This window comes from Dreissena polymorpha, chromosome 16 (assembly GCF_020536995.1).
Source record: "Dreissena polymorpha isolate Duluth1 chromosome 16, UMN_Dpol_1.0, whole genome shotgun sequence".
Taxonomy (NCBI): Eukaryota; Metazoa; Mollusca; class Bivalvia; order Myida; family Dreissenidae; genus Dreissena; species Dreissena polymorpha.
Genome location: NC_068370.1, coordinates 19,885,838 through 19,901,906, shown reverse-complemented (window position 1 = coordinate 19,901,906; position 16,069 = coordinate 19,885,838). Strand labels below are relative to the sequence as shown.

General features: G+C 36.2%; 1 protein-coding gene and 1 long non-coding RNA gene across 3 annotated transcripts in view; both read right to left on the bottom strand.

The window, feature by feature from the left end:
* LOC127862914 (DNA repair and recombination protein RAD54-like) overlaps positions 1-16,069 on the bottom strand; it is a 170,427-nt gene that overhangs the window by 126,714 nt on the left and 27,644 nt on the right. For both annotated transcript variants that reach the window (XR_008040851.1, XM_052402188.1), the window contains exon 2: positions 10,828-10,908. Coding sequence is in view for 1 of the 2 variants with exons in the window: in XM_052402188.1 (XP_052258148.1) it covers positions 10,828-10,908 (81 nt within the window). In the remaining variant the exon portion in view is untranslated. The remainder of the gene's footprint in view (positions 1-10,827; positions 10,909-16,069) is intronic.
* Positions 9,512-10,140, bottom strand: LOC127862927 (uncharacterized). Its single transcript, XR_008040858.1, has 2 exons — positions 9,921-10,140; positions 9,512-9,758 (listed from the first exon to the last, which is right to left on the bottom strand). It is a non-coding gene; the product is annotated as an uncharacterized LOC127862927 (long non-coding RNA).

The following is a 16,069-nucleotide window of genomic DNA, read 5'->3' as shown; positions in this document are numbered from 1 at the left end:
TTGGGCCGAATAAAACTCTTTTTTTTCCTCTCCATATAGTCCCCATCCAGCTCAGTAAGTTGAACCTTAGTTAATACCATATTGAAAGTATTCTCAATTTTGGAGCATATGTTAGCAAAATAAAAACAACACTTATTTCATCATTTTAGTCAAAATGCAGTGATTTTTTCCAATCCAAAGGGACCCAGTCCCATTCCCAAAATAGTGAACAAAAAAACTGACTGTAACTACTCTTAGTTTTCAGACACTTTGTGTTTGTCCGTTAATTTAGATACAAAAATCCAACAAGAGTGCCAAACTGTCACAAGATACGCCCCTTTGAAGGTTTTGGACACCATGTTAATGCTTGAAATGCACTAAGTGACCTAGTTTTTTACCCATAATGACCCATATTTTAACTTGACCTAGATATCATTTAGACACAACTTCTGACCAAATTTGGTAAAGATCAGATGAAAACTACTCCAATTAGAGAGCTGACACCATGCTAAATCCTTGAAATGCACTAAGTGACCCCATGACCTAGTTTTTTACCCAGCATGACCCATAATGGAACTTGACCTAGATATTGTCTAGATACAACTTCTGACCAAATTTGGTGAAGATCAGATAAAAACTACTTCAATAAGAGAGAGGACACCATGCTAAATGCTTGAAATGCACTAAGTGACCTAGTTTTTTACCCGTCATGACCCATATTCGAACTTGACCTAGATATTGTCTAGATACAATTACTGACCAAATTTGGTGAAGATCGGATGAAAACTACTTCAATTAGAGAGCGGACACCATGATAAATGCTTGAAATGCAATAAGTGACCTCGTGACATAGTTTTTGACCCGGCATGACCCATATTTGATCTTGACCTAGATATCATTTAGTCACAACCTCTGACCAAATTTGGTGAAGATCAGATGAAAACTACTTCAATTAGAGAGCAGACACCATGCTAAACCCTTGAAATGCATTAAAAATGACCCCGTGACCTAATTTTTGACCTGGCATGACCCATATTCAAATTTGACCTAGATATTGTCTAGAAACAACTACTGACCAAATTTGATGAAGATCTGATGAAAACTACTTCAATTAGAGAGCAGACACCATGCTAAATCCTTGAAATGCACTAAGTGAGCCAGTGACCTAGTTTTAAACCCGGCATGACCCATACTTACACTTGACCTACATATTGTATACATACAACTTCTGACCAAGTTTGGTGAAGATTGGATGACAACTATTTGAAATAGAGAGCGGAAACTGCTGTGGGCCTGCAAAGGGGGAAACTATAATACCTTCTGTTTTGAAAAACGGGCATATAAAAATAAACAAAATTGAAAAAACAAACCCAGATGTTCTAAAATTTAGAGACAGTATACAACTAAAGCTTTGCCACAGACGTGACAAATACCTCCACATGCCGCATTGACATAGAATATTTCACATAAAACAGCAGACACCATGCTCAATGTTTAAAACGCGCTAAGCGACCCCCGTAACCTAGTTTTTGACCCAGCATGGCTCATGTTCGAACTTTACCTACACATCATCTAGATACAACTTCTGACCAAGTGTGGTGAAGCTCAGATGAAAACTACTTGAATTAGAGAGCCGACACCATGCTGAATGTTTAAAATGCACTAAGTGACCCGGTGATCTAGTTTTTGACCCGGCATGACCCATATTCGAACTTGACCTTGACATCATCTAGATACAACATCTGACCAAGTTTGGTGAAGATCAGATGAAAACAACTTGAATTAGAAAGCAGACACTTAATACAGACAGACAGACCGACCGACCAACAGACAAGCTCACTCCTATATACCCCCCTAAACTTCGTTTGTGGGAGTATAATTATTGCATTTATGATCTTATTAGGTGTGTGCAGTCTGTATAATAGTATAGCGTAGATTGTTTCAATAAATAATACCATGTGCTTATAAAATACTACACCGTATAATATAAATAACATTTATATATGTTTAACTTAAAGCTGTTTATTAAACCATTGTCTATTACCAGTATATATAGTTATTTACCAAATAACGTATTTATAATGACCTAAGAGTAATTACAGTGTAGCAATGAAGATTATTTTCATATTGTGCTGGTGGAAAAAACAGTAAATCTAAATATAACCCCCGCTGACACACAATTTGACTGGTTTTAGTAATGAACAATAAAATCAACACTTTATTATAGTTGTAAGTTATTCAGTTCATTTGGAACAAATCATCACAGAGACATGCGTCTTTCTATCGATTTATTTCTCATACATACGACGTAGACGTAGAAGATTCTCTAAACACAAATAAATTCAAATTATAACAATATAATAATAAGCAGTGTAAAATAATAATAATTATTATTCTAACAACTCATTTAAATTACATTTACACAAAACATGCACACGTCAATAAATACATATAACAATTAATTAATTAATACATTATAATAAATAAATAAATAAAGTAATTATACCGATTGTGATGTTGTCCACAAATGTTGTACAAATAATGTTTTTATCAATGACCATTATGACGTCTATAATATGACGTAAAATGCGTAAATGCACGTGACGTCTTGGCGCTAAACATTAGAGCGTAGGTTCTTATAATAGTATCATATAGCCCTAGGTCATCAGACTAGCATTTTTAGTCTAGTATTTACCAAGAGCAACTAAGGTAAATAGTGGGGTTGTGAAACTTTGTATGCTGATCACTACTATTCACCGTGCAAAGAAATAGTTCGCGGAGGTATACTTAATGTAATTAAAAGTAGGGCATTATGCTGGTCACGTGGAGAAAGAATTTGTGGCTTGGAAGAGTATACTTTACATTTTTGCCCAATGAAAATAGTCCACCTTGTGTTACGTTATAATTGCATAACACAGCTCTCATTAAAGGTCACAGTGGCAAGTCAGCCAATACCGTAATTACTCTATGTTTTCGGACACTTAAGTTTTCGGACACCTCTTTTTTAGCAAAAATAATTATTTTTCGTGACTCTTAATTTTCGGACACACGAGTTTTCGTCCATAATCAATGTCTCTAAGTTTTAGGACAGCGCTAGTTTACCAAATTTCGGTTCTGTTTTCAATTTCTAATGACACTTCGATCATGGGGTTTTACAACCAGATTAAACATCATAAAACATGGCAGGTGCATGCCTGAGGGCAACGGACCATTACATTTGCGTTATTGGGTAAATAACCTTGTAAACCGGTATTAAACAATGGTTTCGCCCGATAGCATAAGCGTTATGACAATTACCAGGGGTAGTGCCAATTAACAGTTCAATTATCTACCGCAATGGTACTACCCCTTCTCAGTAAAATAACTGTGACAAATACTAAACGCTTCAAAGTGTGACGCACCCTATTGAAAGTTTTACGAACAATTGAAGGTGTTAGACAACAAGTATCGGAAATTAACAAACAAAGAATTCATAATTTGCTTTATTTATTGCCTTAATTACAGGTTCATACTAGCGAGTATCCGTACATCACATGCTCATCTTTGAACTCGTTGGTCAAAGTAAACCTTGAAGTAACTTTCTGTCAAATAAATTAAGCATTTAAAATTATTTAAAATGCAGTGCAAACATATATAACTGTAATTTATAATATACGGCATGGTATTCTACAAGCGCGTGCTATTACCGGTAGTCATTGTTACAATTGACGCTATTTTCGGACACTACAATTTTCGACTCTCAGTTTTCGGACACCTGTATTTTGTGAATATTTTCTGTATCTAAGTTTTCGGACACAAATTTTGTTAATTATATTTAAGTGTCTGAAAACATTGAGTAATTACGGTAGATGCATTCGCGAAGACACAGCAGGACATCTAAATGAACGCTGAAATATACACATAAATGTTCGCAGATGAGGCTATTAGTTACCAACCTTAATAACGGCCAATTATTTTTAGATCAACCGGAGAAAAATGGAAAAATCCAATACTATTTTACTAAGTGATCAATAAAACCATTATTTAATTGTGTAAAGAAAAAAATATTAAAAAGAAAAATGTTTTATTTTAATACGAATATAAATTCCATTTCATTATTGTTTCATAATGATAAGTAAAATGCAGTTCATTGGGAAAATTCATGAAAATCTGAAATAATATATCTATATTTGCTAAAACTCAACAGAAAACAACAAAACTGTTTGTTTTGATCATTTTCAATATTATTGTGTGCATTATGTGTTATATGTTAAAATAATACTTCGCATTTTGACTTGGTACTCGGTCACTAAATCGTTCGGGGTAGACATAATCGACTATCGATAAACGTTGATAACACAGTAATGCTTTCAATATGAGGAAAAAAAACTTCCGAAATAATATAGTGTCATGATAAGACTGAAATCGTTTCATTTTCTAACCACAAATTTGTTTTACGTACTCGTTCAGTCAGGAAATAGTTCTTGAAAGACTGAATAGGATACCCAAATTTGCAAGTTTGCTATAAATAATACAGTTTGATTTGATTTTTCTATTGAAAAGTATTGTTCTAAGAAGTTCCATTAATAAGAAACAAAGATATTTTCATAGACACGCGCCATGCGAAAAATGGGTCATGTGCCATATGCGGTTAGCGTGGCTACATGTATGGTCTAGCCTGCGCATCTCGCTGTGTTCGTCAGAAACACAATGCCCCCTACTGCGCGCTTTGAAATAAAAATTTCTTTATATCATTTGGCAGGTATAGAAATCTTCTCCCTTTAAAGCTTATTACTTCCCTTGGATTTTGTCCAATCCAACCAGGGGGGGGGGGAGGGGGTCTGTAGACAGTCAAAAATGACCTAGTCAGACATCACTGACAACCAAGGCCTGTGGTTTATCAAAGAGATCATAGCCAGAGTTCATCATGTATCTATGGACATAAGTCCACAGGTATGTAATGAACCCTACCATTCACAAATTAGTACAGGAAAGAAATGATAATTATATCATTAAAAAAAAAAATTGACAAATCAATCATTTGAGTTATAAATAATCAAAATAAAAAATCTGTACAGTATACTGTGAAAAGAACTTAAATTCCTGGTAAGGAAATATAAAATCTGAGATTAATAATTATATAAATTACTTCCCTTGAAAATTATTGTCTCTAACAAATCTCTATTTTTAGTAGAAAATAATTTAAAGCCACTACCGTGACTGTAGATTCACCACTCAAAATGTGCAGCTCCATGAGATACACATGCATGCCAAATATCAAGTTGCTATGTTCAATATTGAATAATTATCTCCCTTTAAAGCTTATTACTTCCCTTGGATTTGTATTTTTGACCTTAGACCTTGAAGGATGACCTTGACCTTTTACCACGATGTGTTTGTCAGAAAACTTTGCCTACTGCGCCGCTTTGATTTATTTAACAAAAAGATATAATTTGGCAGCTCAGATAATTATGTCCATTTAAAGCTTATTACTTCCCTTGGATATGTTTTTTCGACCCCATGACCTAGTTTTTGACCCGGCATGACCCATATTCGAACATGACCTAGATATTGTCTAGATACAACTTCTGACCAAGTTTCGTAAAGATCGGATGAAAACTATTTGAATTAGAGAGCGAACACGAAAAGTGTGACAGACTGACAGACAGACTGACTGACAGTGCAAAAACTATATACCCCCTTTTCTTCAAAAGGGGGCATAAAAATAAACTCATAATAAGCAATGTGAGGACACAAATGTTGTGATCTCCCATAGTAAAATGTTTATTGACGAACATTCACGTGTGGTTTGAATACACGTGCAATTAATATCACACATTTCATGCGGTGCATATGTGACTTACAAGTGAAACTAGAGTGTTTACAAGGTTTTACTATAGAAGTATATAGCAATATATATGGAACAAGGGACAAAATTGTCACAAAACCAGGTTTTCATTGTGAAAAAAAATCTGATTAAGGGAGACAACTCAAACTGAACTTTTGAAATGAACAAACAAAATTAACCCCCTTTGTAAGTTTGTTTCAAAATAAATATATTTTAAGTTGTGGTGACCTTGACATTGGAGATATTGACGTGATTCTTTCGTGCGACACACCGTCCCATGATGGTGAACAAATGTGCCAAATAATTGTAAAATCTCACAATGAATGACATAGTTATGGCCCATACAAGCTCATTTATTGCCAATTTTGACCTTTGAACTCAAAGTGTGACCTTGACCTTGGAGATATCGACGTAATTATTTCGCGCGACACACCGTCCAATGATGGTGAACAAATGTGCCAAATGATTTTAAAATATGACAATGAACAACATAGTTATGGCCCGGACAAGCTTGTTCCGTCCGCCCGCCAGCCAGCCAGCCAGCCCGCCCGCATTCGCCAATCTAATAACCAGTTTTTTCCTTCGGAAAACCTGGTTAAAAATGCCCCGCCCTATAGCGGCCATGTTTTTCAAACAACCGGAACCATTTTAAATCTCTTAAGATATCATCAGAACAAAATGATCTGACCAAGTTTCATAAAGATTAGACCATAAATGGGCCTTTTAGAAAGTAAACACGTTTTTACTATAGCCATAAAAGGTGAAATGCCCCGCTCCCTCGCGGCCCCGTTTTTAACAGACCAAAACCATTTTCGAACTCTTCCAAGATATCATTGAGACAAGTCTTCTGACCAAGTTTGATGAAGATTGGACAAATAAGGAACAAGAGCTGTCACCATAGGATGACGTAGGCCCCTTATAAACACTTTGATAGAAGTTATGAGCATTTTTGGAAACCTAAATACTAAATCCTTGAAATGCACTAAGTGACCCCCTGACCTAGTTTGTGACCTGGCATGACCCATATTCGGACTTGACCTAGATATTGTCTAGATACAACTTCTGACCAAGTTTGGTAAAGATCGGATGAAAACTATTTGAATTAGAGAGCGGACACGAAAAGAGTGACAGACTGACAGAGCGAAAACTATATACCCCATTTTCTTCGAAAGGGGGCATAAAAATGCCCTGCCCAATGGCCGCCATGTTTTTCAACCAACCAGAACCATTGCCAAATTGGTCCAAGATATAATTGGGACAAATCTTCTGACCAAGTTTCATGAAGATCGGACAATAATGTGGTCTCTACAGTGTTAACAAGGTTTTACTTTAGCCATATCAGGAACAAGAAATGTGTTTGTCAGAAACACAATGCCCCCTATTGCGCTGCTTTGAAGCCATATATTTGACCTTTGACCTTGAAGGATGACCTTGACCTTTCACCACTCAAAATGTGCAGCTCCATGACATACACATGCATGCCAAATATCAAGTTGCTATCTTCAATAATGCAAAAGTTATTGCAAAACTTTAACGAAGGTTAAAGTTTTGGGACACAGACAGACGGACGGACGGATGGAAGGACGGACGGACGGACGGACAGACAGACAGACACAGACAGACAGACAGACATGTCTGACAGACAGACAGACAGACAGACAGACAGACAGACAGACAGACAGACAGACAGACAGACAGAAAAGCCAAAAACAGACACAATGACAGACCGACAGACAGACAGACAGACAGACAGACAGATAGGCCAAAAACAATATGCCCCCGATTTTCAATCCGGGGGCATAAAAAGGCCTCGCCCGATTGGGGCCATGTTTTTCAACCAACCAGAACCATTTTCGAACTCGTCCAAGATATTATTGGAACGAATCTTCTGACCAAGTTTCATTATGATCGGACAATAAATATGGCCTCAATAGTGTTAACAAGGTTTTACTATACACGGTGCCTATACCACGTGACTTTTTCGGATCTGTGTTGGGAGAATAAAGTGCGACCCAGTTGACATTTGTAAGGATCTTTTTTTAAATATTTCACTATTTTTAATGGGATAAAGTAGGGAGCCTGCTCATTTGTATTTTCTCAGAAAAGTGCGTTTGAACGGTTAGAAAAATGTCGGATCAGTGTGGGGACTTGATATTACAAACGCGCGGTTGCAATTTTTTCATGAATGGTCACAGGGGCAAGGCTGCACATAATGTAGTAATGAAGACTCAGCGATGACCTGTTAATACTCTTCTGAATTACACACATACTTTAAAGGAGCACTATGTACCTTTTCCAAAGCATAATTGCCATAAATGCCCCATGGGGTAATAGATAATCCACTGATAAGAGACAGCATGATGAATATTGAATATTCAAGCCACATTACAGAGTCATGTGTGCTGACACAGATGCGCCACGAGAAATTCTCAGCTTATTTTCTAGTCGCCAAACTGTAATGTTCACTGTCCAATCGGTTCCGAGAATGATAATGAGGGCGGGGTTAACTGTTGACTATTAACTTTGATTGACATCGGTCAAAGAAGTAAGCGTTTACCTCAGATTGTTTAACAAATACTTACAGGTTTTCCATTTACGTAATAATAAACAGTAATTACTATAGTACATTAAAGACAATATTGGTCATCATCCTCGCACCTTTTAACTATAAACAATAGTTACTTACAGGCCTTTTCCGCTCCATTTTGGGAAAACGCCACACTGGAATTTTGGGAATTTCGCATCATGAAAAACCCCATTTTGGGAAAAAAATTATTCGCAAAACTGGCTCAATTGGGAAAAATAATCGCATGTAAATAGTGTTTCTTATGTTTCAAAGATGCCGTTAACTGGTAAATAACGACTGTTTTGATAACATATTATTAAATTGTTTCAAAATATTATGAACATGTGTGATAAGTGCAGGTTTTTTATCTGATTTTGGGGAAAGGGCCTGGCCTTTTGTGAGGGAAAAAAAGAGCGCGGAATGCCAAATTTTGGGGAAAATAAGGAAAGTCTTAAATAATCAATTTAACATATTTTACTGTTTTTAAAACAAATTCAAGGCAACAGATAATTTAATTATGCACTATTTTCTACACTGGATCAGGTTAACTTATATATTTAAAGGTTTAAAAAAAAGTTTTTTTTGGAATTGGGATTTTTTTTTCAATTGGGAAAAAACACCCAGATTTGCATTGGGAATGTTGCCGATATTCGGACCCGTGGCATAGGGCGGAAAAGGCCTGACTTATGAAAACCTAAAAGCATATGGTGAGCAATTGAATCCTTATGGGGAGTAAGTTGTGAAAACAAAAACCTTTAAAGAATCTACCAGATATAAATTTAATTTCAGTACATGTATATTTCGCCTTTCTAAAGCCATGAGTTAATATTTGCTGATTAAAGTCCCTTAGTACGCAAAAAAAACGTGTTTTTATAAGAGTGTAAAATTGTTGCTGTGGTCTGTCAAGTTTAATGCATGAAAAGCATGCATGTTGCAACAAACCTGGTGCTGTAACTAAATATAGACATGCCATTCAGTTCATGTAGTATTATATGATGAAAAATTTAAATCAGAATAAATGCACTTGATGAGGTAGTATTGACCCATTGAAACTATAGAAACAAGGGACAAAATTGTCACAAAACCAGGTTTTCATTGTGAAAAAAAAATCTGATAAAGGGAGAAAACTCAAACTGAACTTTTGAAATGACCAAAAAAAATTAACCCCCTTTGTAAGTTTTTTTTTTTTTTTTTAAATCTATTTTTAGTCGTGGCGACCTTGACATTGGAGATATTGACGTGATTCTTTCGTGGGACACACCGTCCCATGATGGTGAACAAATGTGCCAAATGATTTTAAAATCTCACAATGAATGACATAGTTATGGCCAGGACAAGCTCATTTATGGCCATTTTTGACCTTTGAACTCAAAGTGTGACCTTGACCTTGGAGATATCGACGTAATTATTTCGCGTGACACACCGTCCAATGATGGTGAACAAATGTGCCAAATGATTTTAAAATCTGACGATGAACGACATAGTTATGGCTCGGACAAGCTCATTTATGGCCATTTTTGACCTTTGAACTCAAAGTGTGACCTTGACCTTGGAGATATCGACGTAATTATTTCGCGCGACACACCGTCCAATGATGGTGAACAAATGTGCCAAATGATTTTAAAATCTGACAATGAACGACATAGTTATGGCCTGGACAAGCTTATTCCGCCAGCCCGCCAGCCAGCCAGCCCGCCAGCCAGCCAGCCAGCCCGCATTCGCCAATCTAATAACCAGTTTTTTCCTTCGGAAAACCTGGTTAAAAACATGCTAATTTACGACTTAAACATTGCAGAAGATGGTACGTTCATAAACATATTGGTTACCGGTGGGAGAGTAGAGGAGTTACATGTCAGTTTATGAAAATGAACAAAAAAGAAATGGAAATACATTAAATAAAGCATTTAATTTCAGGCGAAAAATATACAATATTTTTTTAATGTGGTTAGATTGAGAATTTAAAACAATGCTTGTTGATACCAATACATTTATTATGTTGTGGTTCATTCTTTGTCAGACTCACCGACTTTTCCTTAGGGCCAACTTAGATATATGTTGAATATCTTTTTTCATCTTTGTAATTGGAGTTTGTGTGAATCCTGTATAAAATTATGAGACATGGTAAATCAATGTCATTTTCCTCCTTGCTGTTTTTTCAAAATCTCACTACTGTAGACCATTAAAAGTAAATAACATCGGTGTTTGCATTGTTCGTGGCCATTTGATTGGCCTATGTTAAAAAGTCGAACTTCATGTCCTGTGACTGTAATATTAAATATGTTGAAAAAGCAAACAACTGTAGTGCCTTTAACGCTTTTGTTTATACATTCAAAGCACTGACTGATCAGAAAATTTGATCACCCAAGTTAAGATATTGCATTCGCCAGGAGCAAAATATGAGTAATCAATATGAGAGGGCGAGTGATATAGAATGTAGAATAAGTGGTGAACTTACACAAGTTGATTTGTGCAGATCTGGGGCAAGCAACGCTGTATTCCCTTCCAAATTCAGTTGACTTGGTGCATGAGATCTTCTCTGAAACACAAATCCCAAAGAACTATACTGTTCCTAGCAGATAGTGTAAACAAGCTTTCACACTATTCTTTTTTTATTTAACCAAGTGACTTAGTTTCATTATCATGGAAACAAATGTTATGACCAAGTTTCATGAAGAATGACCACTAAATGTGGTCTCCGATCAGGCACTGATGGTTAAGATGCAGAAGGGTTAAAATGAGACACACAATTGTCTCTGAGCATAGCAACAATGATAAATTCCGATTCATCCAAACTCGTTAAAAACAACTATTTGAGAGCCTCGTGGAAAGAAGGCTTCAAAGCCCTTACTTAATGCAGAATGTTGATATATTTGTAAAATGTTGTGCGGTCTAAGATTATTGTATATGTTACTTGTATATGTATTTTTATGCCGTTTATTTAGATGCAATGGACCAGTTGCATTATTCTGTTCCTACCATTAAAACCCACTAATTAGGACTAGTTTTACTATGTAATTTATATGCATTCTTTTCTATATTGCAGTTTAAGCGAGAAAAACAAAATTCATATGATTACTTTTTATTGTGTACTGTGTTTTAATTCTATGTGTTTTAATTCTATGGCCAGGGAATTATTGCGGTGGGTTGGTGGGGTCTGCAATAGTGAACATGAAAAAATTACTACATTTAAGAATGAAAATGTATCACATGTTTGAAAGAATGCTCTAAACAATGAGCAATTTTTACTACATAAACATAAAAATCTTGCAAAAACCTTACTGATTCATAATACAAGTTCACCCCCTTGGTTATCAATAGATATTTACTATACTTTAAAGCACAGTACTGTAATCCTTGGAAATGGATATTTTCCCGTCAACTGAGATTAAAGACAAAGATAAGACATTCTACAGTAGACCAATGCACCAAGTAGAAGACTAGCTTGAGTGGCAAGACATTAATAACCAAATTAATATTTACTGGTATAAGATACAAATTCTGTGAAAAACTGTCTCGACATTGTTTAACATTTTGTCTTTAATAGAATATCACATCATTTGGCTATATTAATGTGCCGATATGTTCATATCGATAGGAATGGGTGGATCGGGTGATGGACGTAGCGTGCCACTTCCAGTTCATGCCACTGATATTTGTGTAGGTAGGCATTGGACGGTTCGTCCCACTTTTAAGGTTACATTACACTAAATCATTGTGTATCCCTCTGCGGTCCATTCGAAAGTAGTGCCTATTTCTAAAGAGTTCCTTTTCTCTTCTTAAATAAAAGCCATTTAACAATGTAAGACATGTCTACCAAGGGTGCATTTGACAGCAAATAACTTTCTTAGAAGCTGCGAGATGGTATGTTTTTGATTTTAATTATTGGAAGAGGACAGATCCATCTTTGAAATGATACCAGGTTCAGAAAAATAAATACGTCCGAAAGGCATGAACAATTCTTTGAAAGTTGTCAGTTTTATAATGGGACCCTATGGGAATCGAGTTAGTGTAATATAACCTTAAACAAAATTGTCATAAAACAAGAGCTTTGTCACAGACGTGACGTATACCCCCACGTGCCGCATTGACACAGACTATTTTGCATGCTGTCTTCACAAAACAAGAGAATCAAATTTATGGCGATTTTTAAGAATTATAATGCCATTATCATTTATGGCCATTTCGACCTTTGAACTCTTGAATTCTTTCGCATGACATGCCATCCAAATTTATGGCCATTTTTTTTACTTTTGAACTCCAAGTGTGACCTTGACCTTGGAGTTATCGACATAATTCTTTCGCATGACACATTGTCCAATAATTGTGAACAAATGTACCAGGTATTTTTAAAATCTCACAATAAATGACATAGTTATGGCCCGGACAAGATCATTTATGGCCATTTTTGACCTTTGAACTCACAGGGTGACCTTGACGTTGCAGATATCGACGTTATTCTTTCGCGCGACACACTGCCCAATAATGGTGAACAAATGTGCCAAATGATTTTAAAATCTCACATAGAACAACATAGTTATGGCCCGGACAAGCTTATTTATGGCCATTTTTGACCTTTGAACTCAAAGTGTGACCTTGACCTTGGAGTTATCAACATAATTCTTTCGCACGACACACCATCCAATGATGGTGAACAAATATGCCAAATGACTTTAAAATCTCACAATGAAAGACATAGTTATGGCCCGGACAAGCTCATTTATGGCTATTTTTGACCTTTGAACTCAAAGTGTGACCTTGACCTTGGAGATATCGACGTAATTCTTTAGCGTGTCACACTGTCCAATGATATTGAACAAATGTGGCAAATGATTTTAAAATCTCACAATGAACGACATAGTTATTGCCCAGACAAGCTCATTTATGGCCATTTTTAATCTTTGAACTCAAAGTGTGACCTTGACCTTCGAGATATCGACGTAATTCTTACGCGCGACACACCATCCCATGATGGTGAACAAATTTGCCAAATGATTTTAAAATCTCACAATAAATGATAAAGTTATGGCCCGGACAAGCATTTGACCTTTGAACTCCAAGTGTGACCTTGACCTTGGAGATATCGACAAATTTTTTTTACGCAACACACTGTCCCATGATGGTGAACAAATGTACCAAGTTGTTTTAAAATCTAACGATAAATGACATAGTTATGGTCCGGACAAACTTTCGGTTTAAAACACACTAAGTGACTCGTGACCTAGTTTTTGACCCGGCATGACCCATATTCAGACCGACCGACAGACCGACAAAGTGACTCCTATATAGCCCCAATTACCAATGGTAATGGGAGTATAACCAGGTTTTCAATTTGAAAACAAGATAATGTGTTTGTCAGAAACACAATGCCCCCTAATGCGCTGCTATTTTGTTGTTGTTGACCTTTGACCTTAAAGGATGACCTTGACCTTTCACCACTCAAAATGTGCAGCTCCATGAGATACATGCCAAATATCAAGTTGCTATGTTCAATATTTCAAAAGTTATTGCAAAACTTTACTGTAAAGTTAAAGTTTTGGGACAGAATGACGGATTGACAGACAGACAGGCCAAAAACAATATGCTCCCGATCATTTGAGCGGGGGCATACAAAGTTATGAAAATTTATGTTTTTTATTTTTTGACCTTTGACCTTGAAGCATACATGCCACACGTCCCGATCTCGGCGGGACAGCCCTGATTTTGGGCTCTTTGTCCAGGCATCCTGATATGAGACGATTTGTCCCGACATTCGTTAAAAACGATGTTAGGTCTATGTTTCCAATAAAATTCGCTTTTCAAGCTCTTTCTGGCTAAAACTTACCATCGCTAATCCCTTTTTTGCCCCCAATTTACAACCCACTTCTACTACTCGAGTGCACCAGTGTTGTTTTTGACACCTTATCAGCGATTTATCTGCAACTTATTGATTTAATCAGCATTCACACCATAGTGTTTTTATGATAGGGGTCGCTAATTGCTATCGAAAGATGTATCGTACAGAAATAAACGCCACCTGCTTTTGTATTTCATGGCCCAATCAAGTCCAACAATAATATTATCCTGTGTATTATACAACCAAAAGTTATAAAACCTGTCAAAACACCGATTTTGTACATCAAACAAATTGAATGCTGACCAATTCACATTGATATTTCTCACAAATTACCTTTCGTTTTTGAAGGATTTTCAGATAATAGTTTGTATATATTGCATCAATCTAAATTTAGAGTTAATTTACGATTGGTTGAATAAGACTAGTGCTCGATGCACTCACATCGTGTCACACGATTTACATATGTTCAAGGGGATATCCCTGCACTAATTGGATGTCAAATCGAGGCAAACGGGGACACCCCACTTTTCAGTTTATGGAGTGTGTTTACTTCCGGAAAATTGAGAACGTATTCGTTTACGAAATTCTGAACACACATTTATCGTCAATATTGGGCAGAAATTAAGAGTTTTTGTAAGTAATATACTGACTAATGACTAAAGAAAAGGTAAAATGATTGATCGTTTTTTGTGTCCCGCTTTTTGGTCAAATGTCCCGACAATTTTTATGGAAAGTCCCGATTTGGACCCGACAAATGCTGGCATGTATGCCTTGAAGGTTGACCTTGACCTTTCACCACTCAAAATGTGCAGCTCCACGAGAAGTAAGTAAGAGATTGAATGGAGAAATGAAAACAATTCTTTTTATTTTTGACCTTTGACCTTAAAGGATGACCTTTACCTTGACCTTTCACCACTCAAATGTGCAGCTCCACGAGATACACATGCATGCCAAATATTAAGTTGCTGTGTTCAATATTAAACAAGCGATGTGTTTGTGAAACACTATGTCCCAATATATATGACCTTTGACCTTGAAGGATGACCTTGACCTTTCACCACTCAAAATGTGCAGCTCCATGAGATACACATGCATGTCAAATATCAAGTTGCTAGCTTCAATATTGGAAAAGCTACATTAAATGAGTGATTTTGACCCATATATTTGACCTTTGACCTTGAAGGATGACCTTTACCTTGACCTTTCACCACTCAAAATGTGCAGCTCCATGAGATACACATGCATGCCAAATATCAAGTTGCTATCTTCAATATTGCAAAAGTTATGGCAAATGTTAAAGTTGGGGCAAACAAACATAACAACAAACAAACCAACAGACAGGGCAAAAAAATAATGTCCCCCACTATAGTGGTGGGGGACATAAAAAGTTATGAAAATTTATGTTTTTTATATTTTGACCTTTTACCTTGAAGGTTGACCTTGACCTTTCACCACTCAAAATGTGCAGCTCCACGAGATACACATGCATGCCAAATATGAAGTTGCTGTGTTCAATATTTAAAAAGTTATGATAAAACTTTAACGAAGGTTAAAGTTTTAGGAAAGAAAAATACAATGATATTTGACCTTTTACCTTGAAGGATGACCTTGACCTTGACTTTTCACCACTCAAAATGAGCAGCTCCATGAGATACACATGCATGGTAAATATCAAGTTGGTATGTTCAATATTGCAAAAGTTATCAAACTTTAACCAAGGTTAAAGTTTTGGACAGACAGACAGACAGGACAAAAACAATATACCCCCAATCTATCGATCCGGGGGCATAAAAAAAGTCTGATGAATGGAGACAACTCAAAATGTGCATGTTACTGATTGTTCATAGTTACCCCCCTTGTTTCA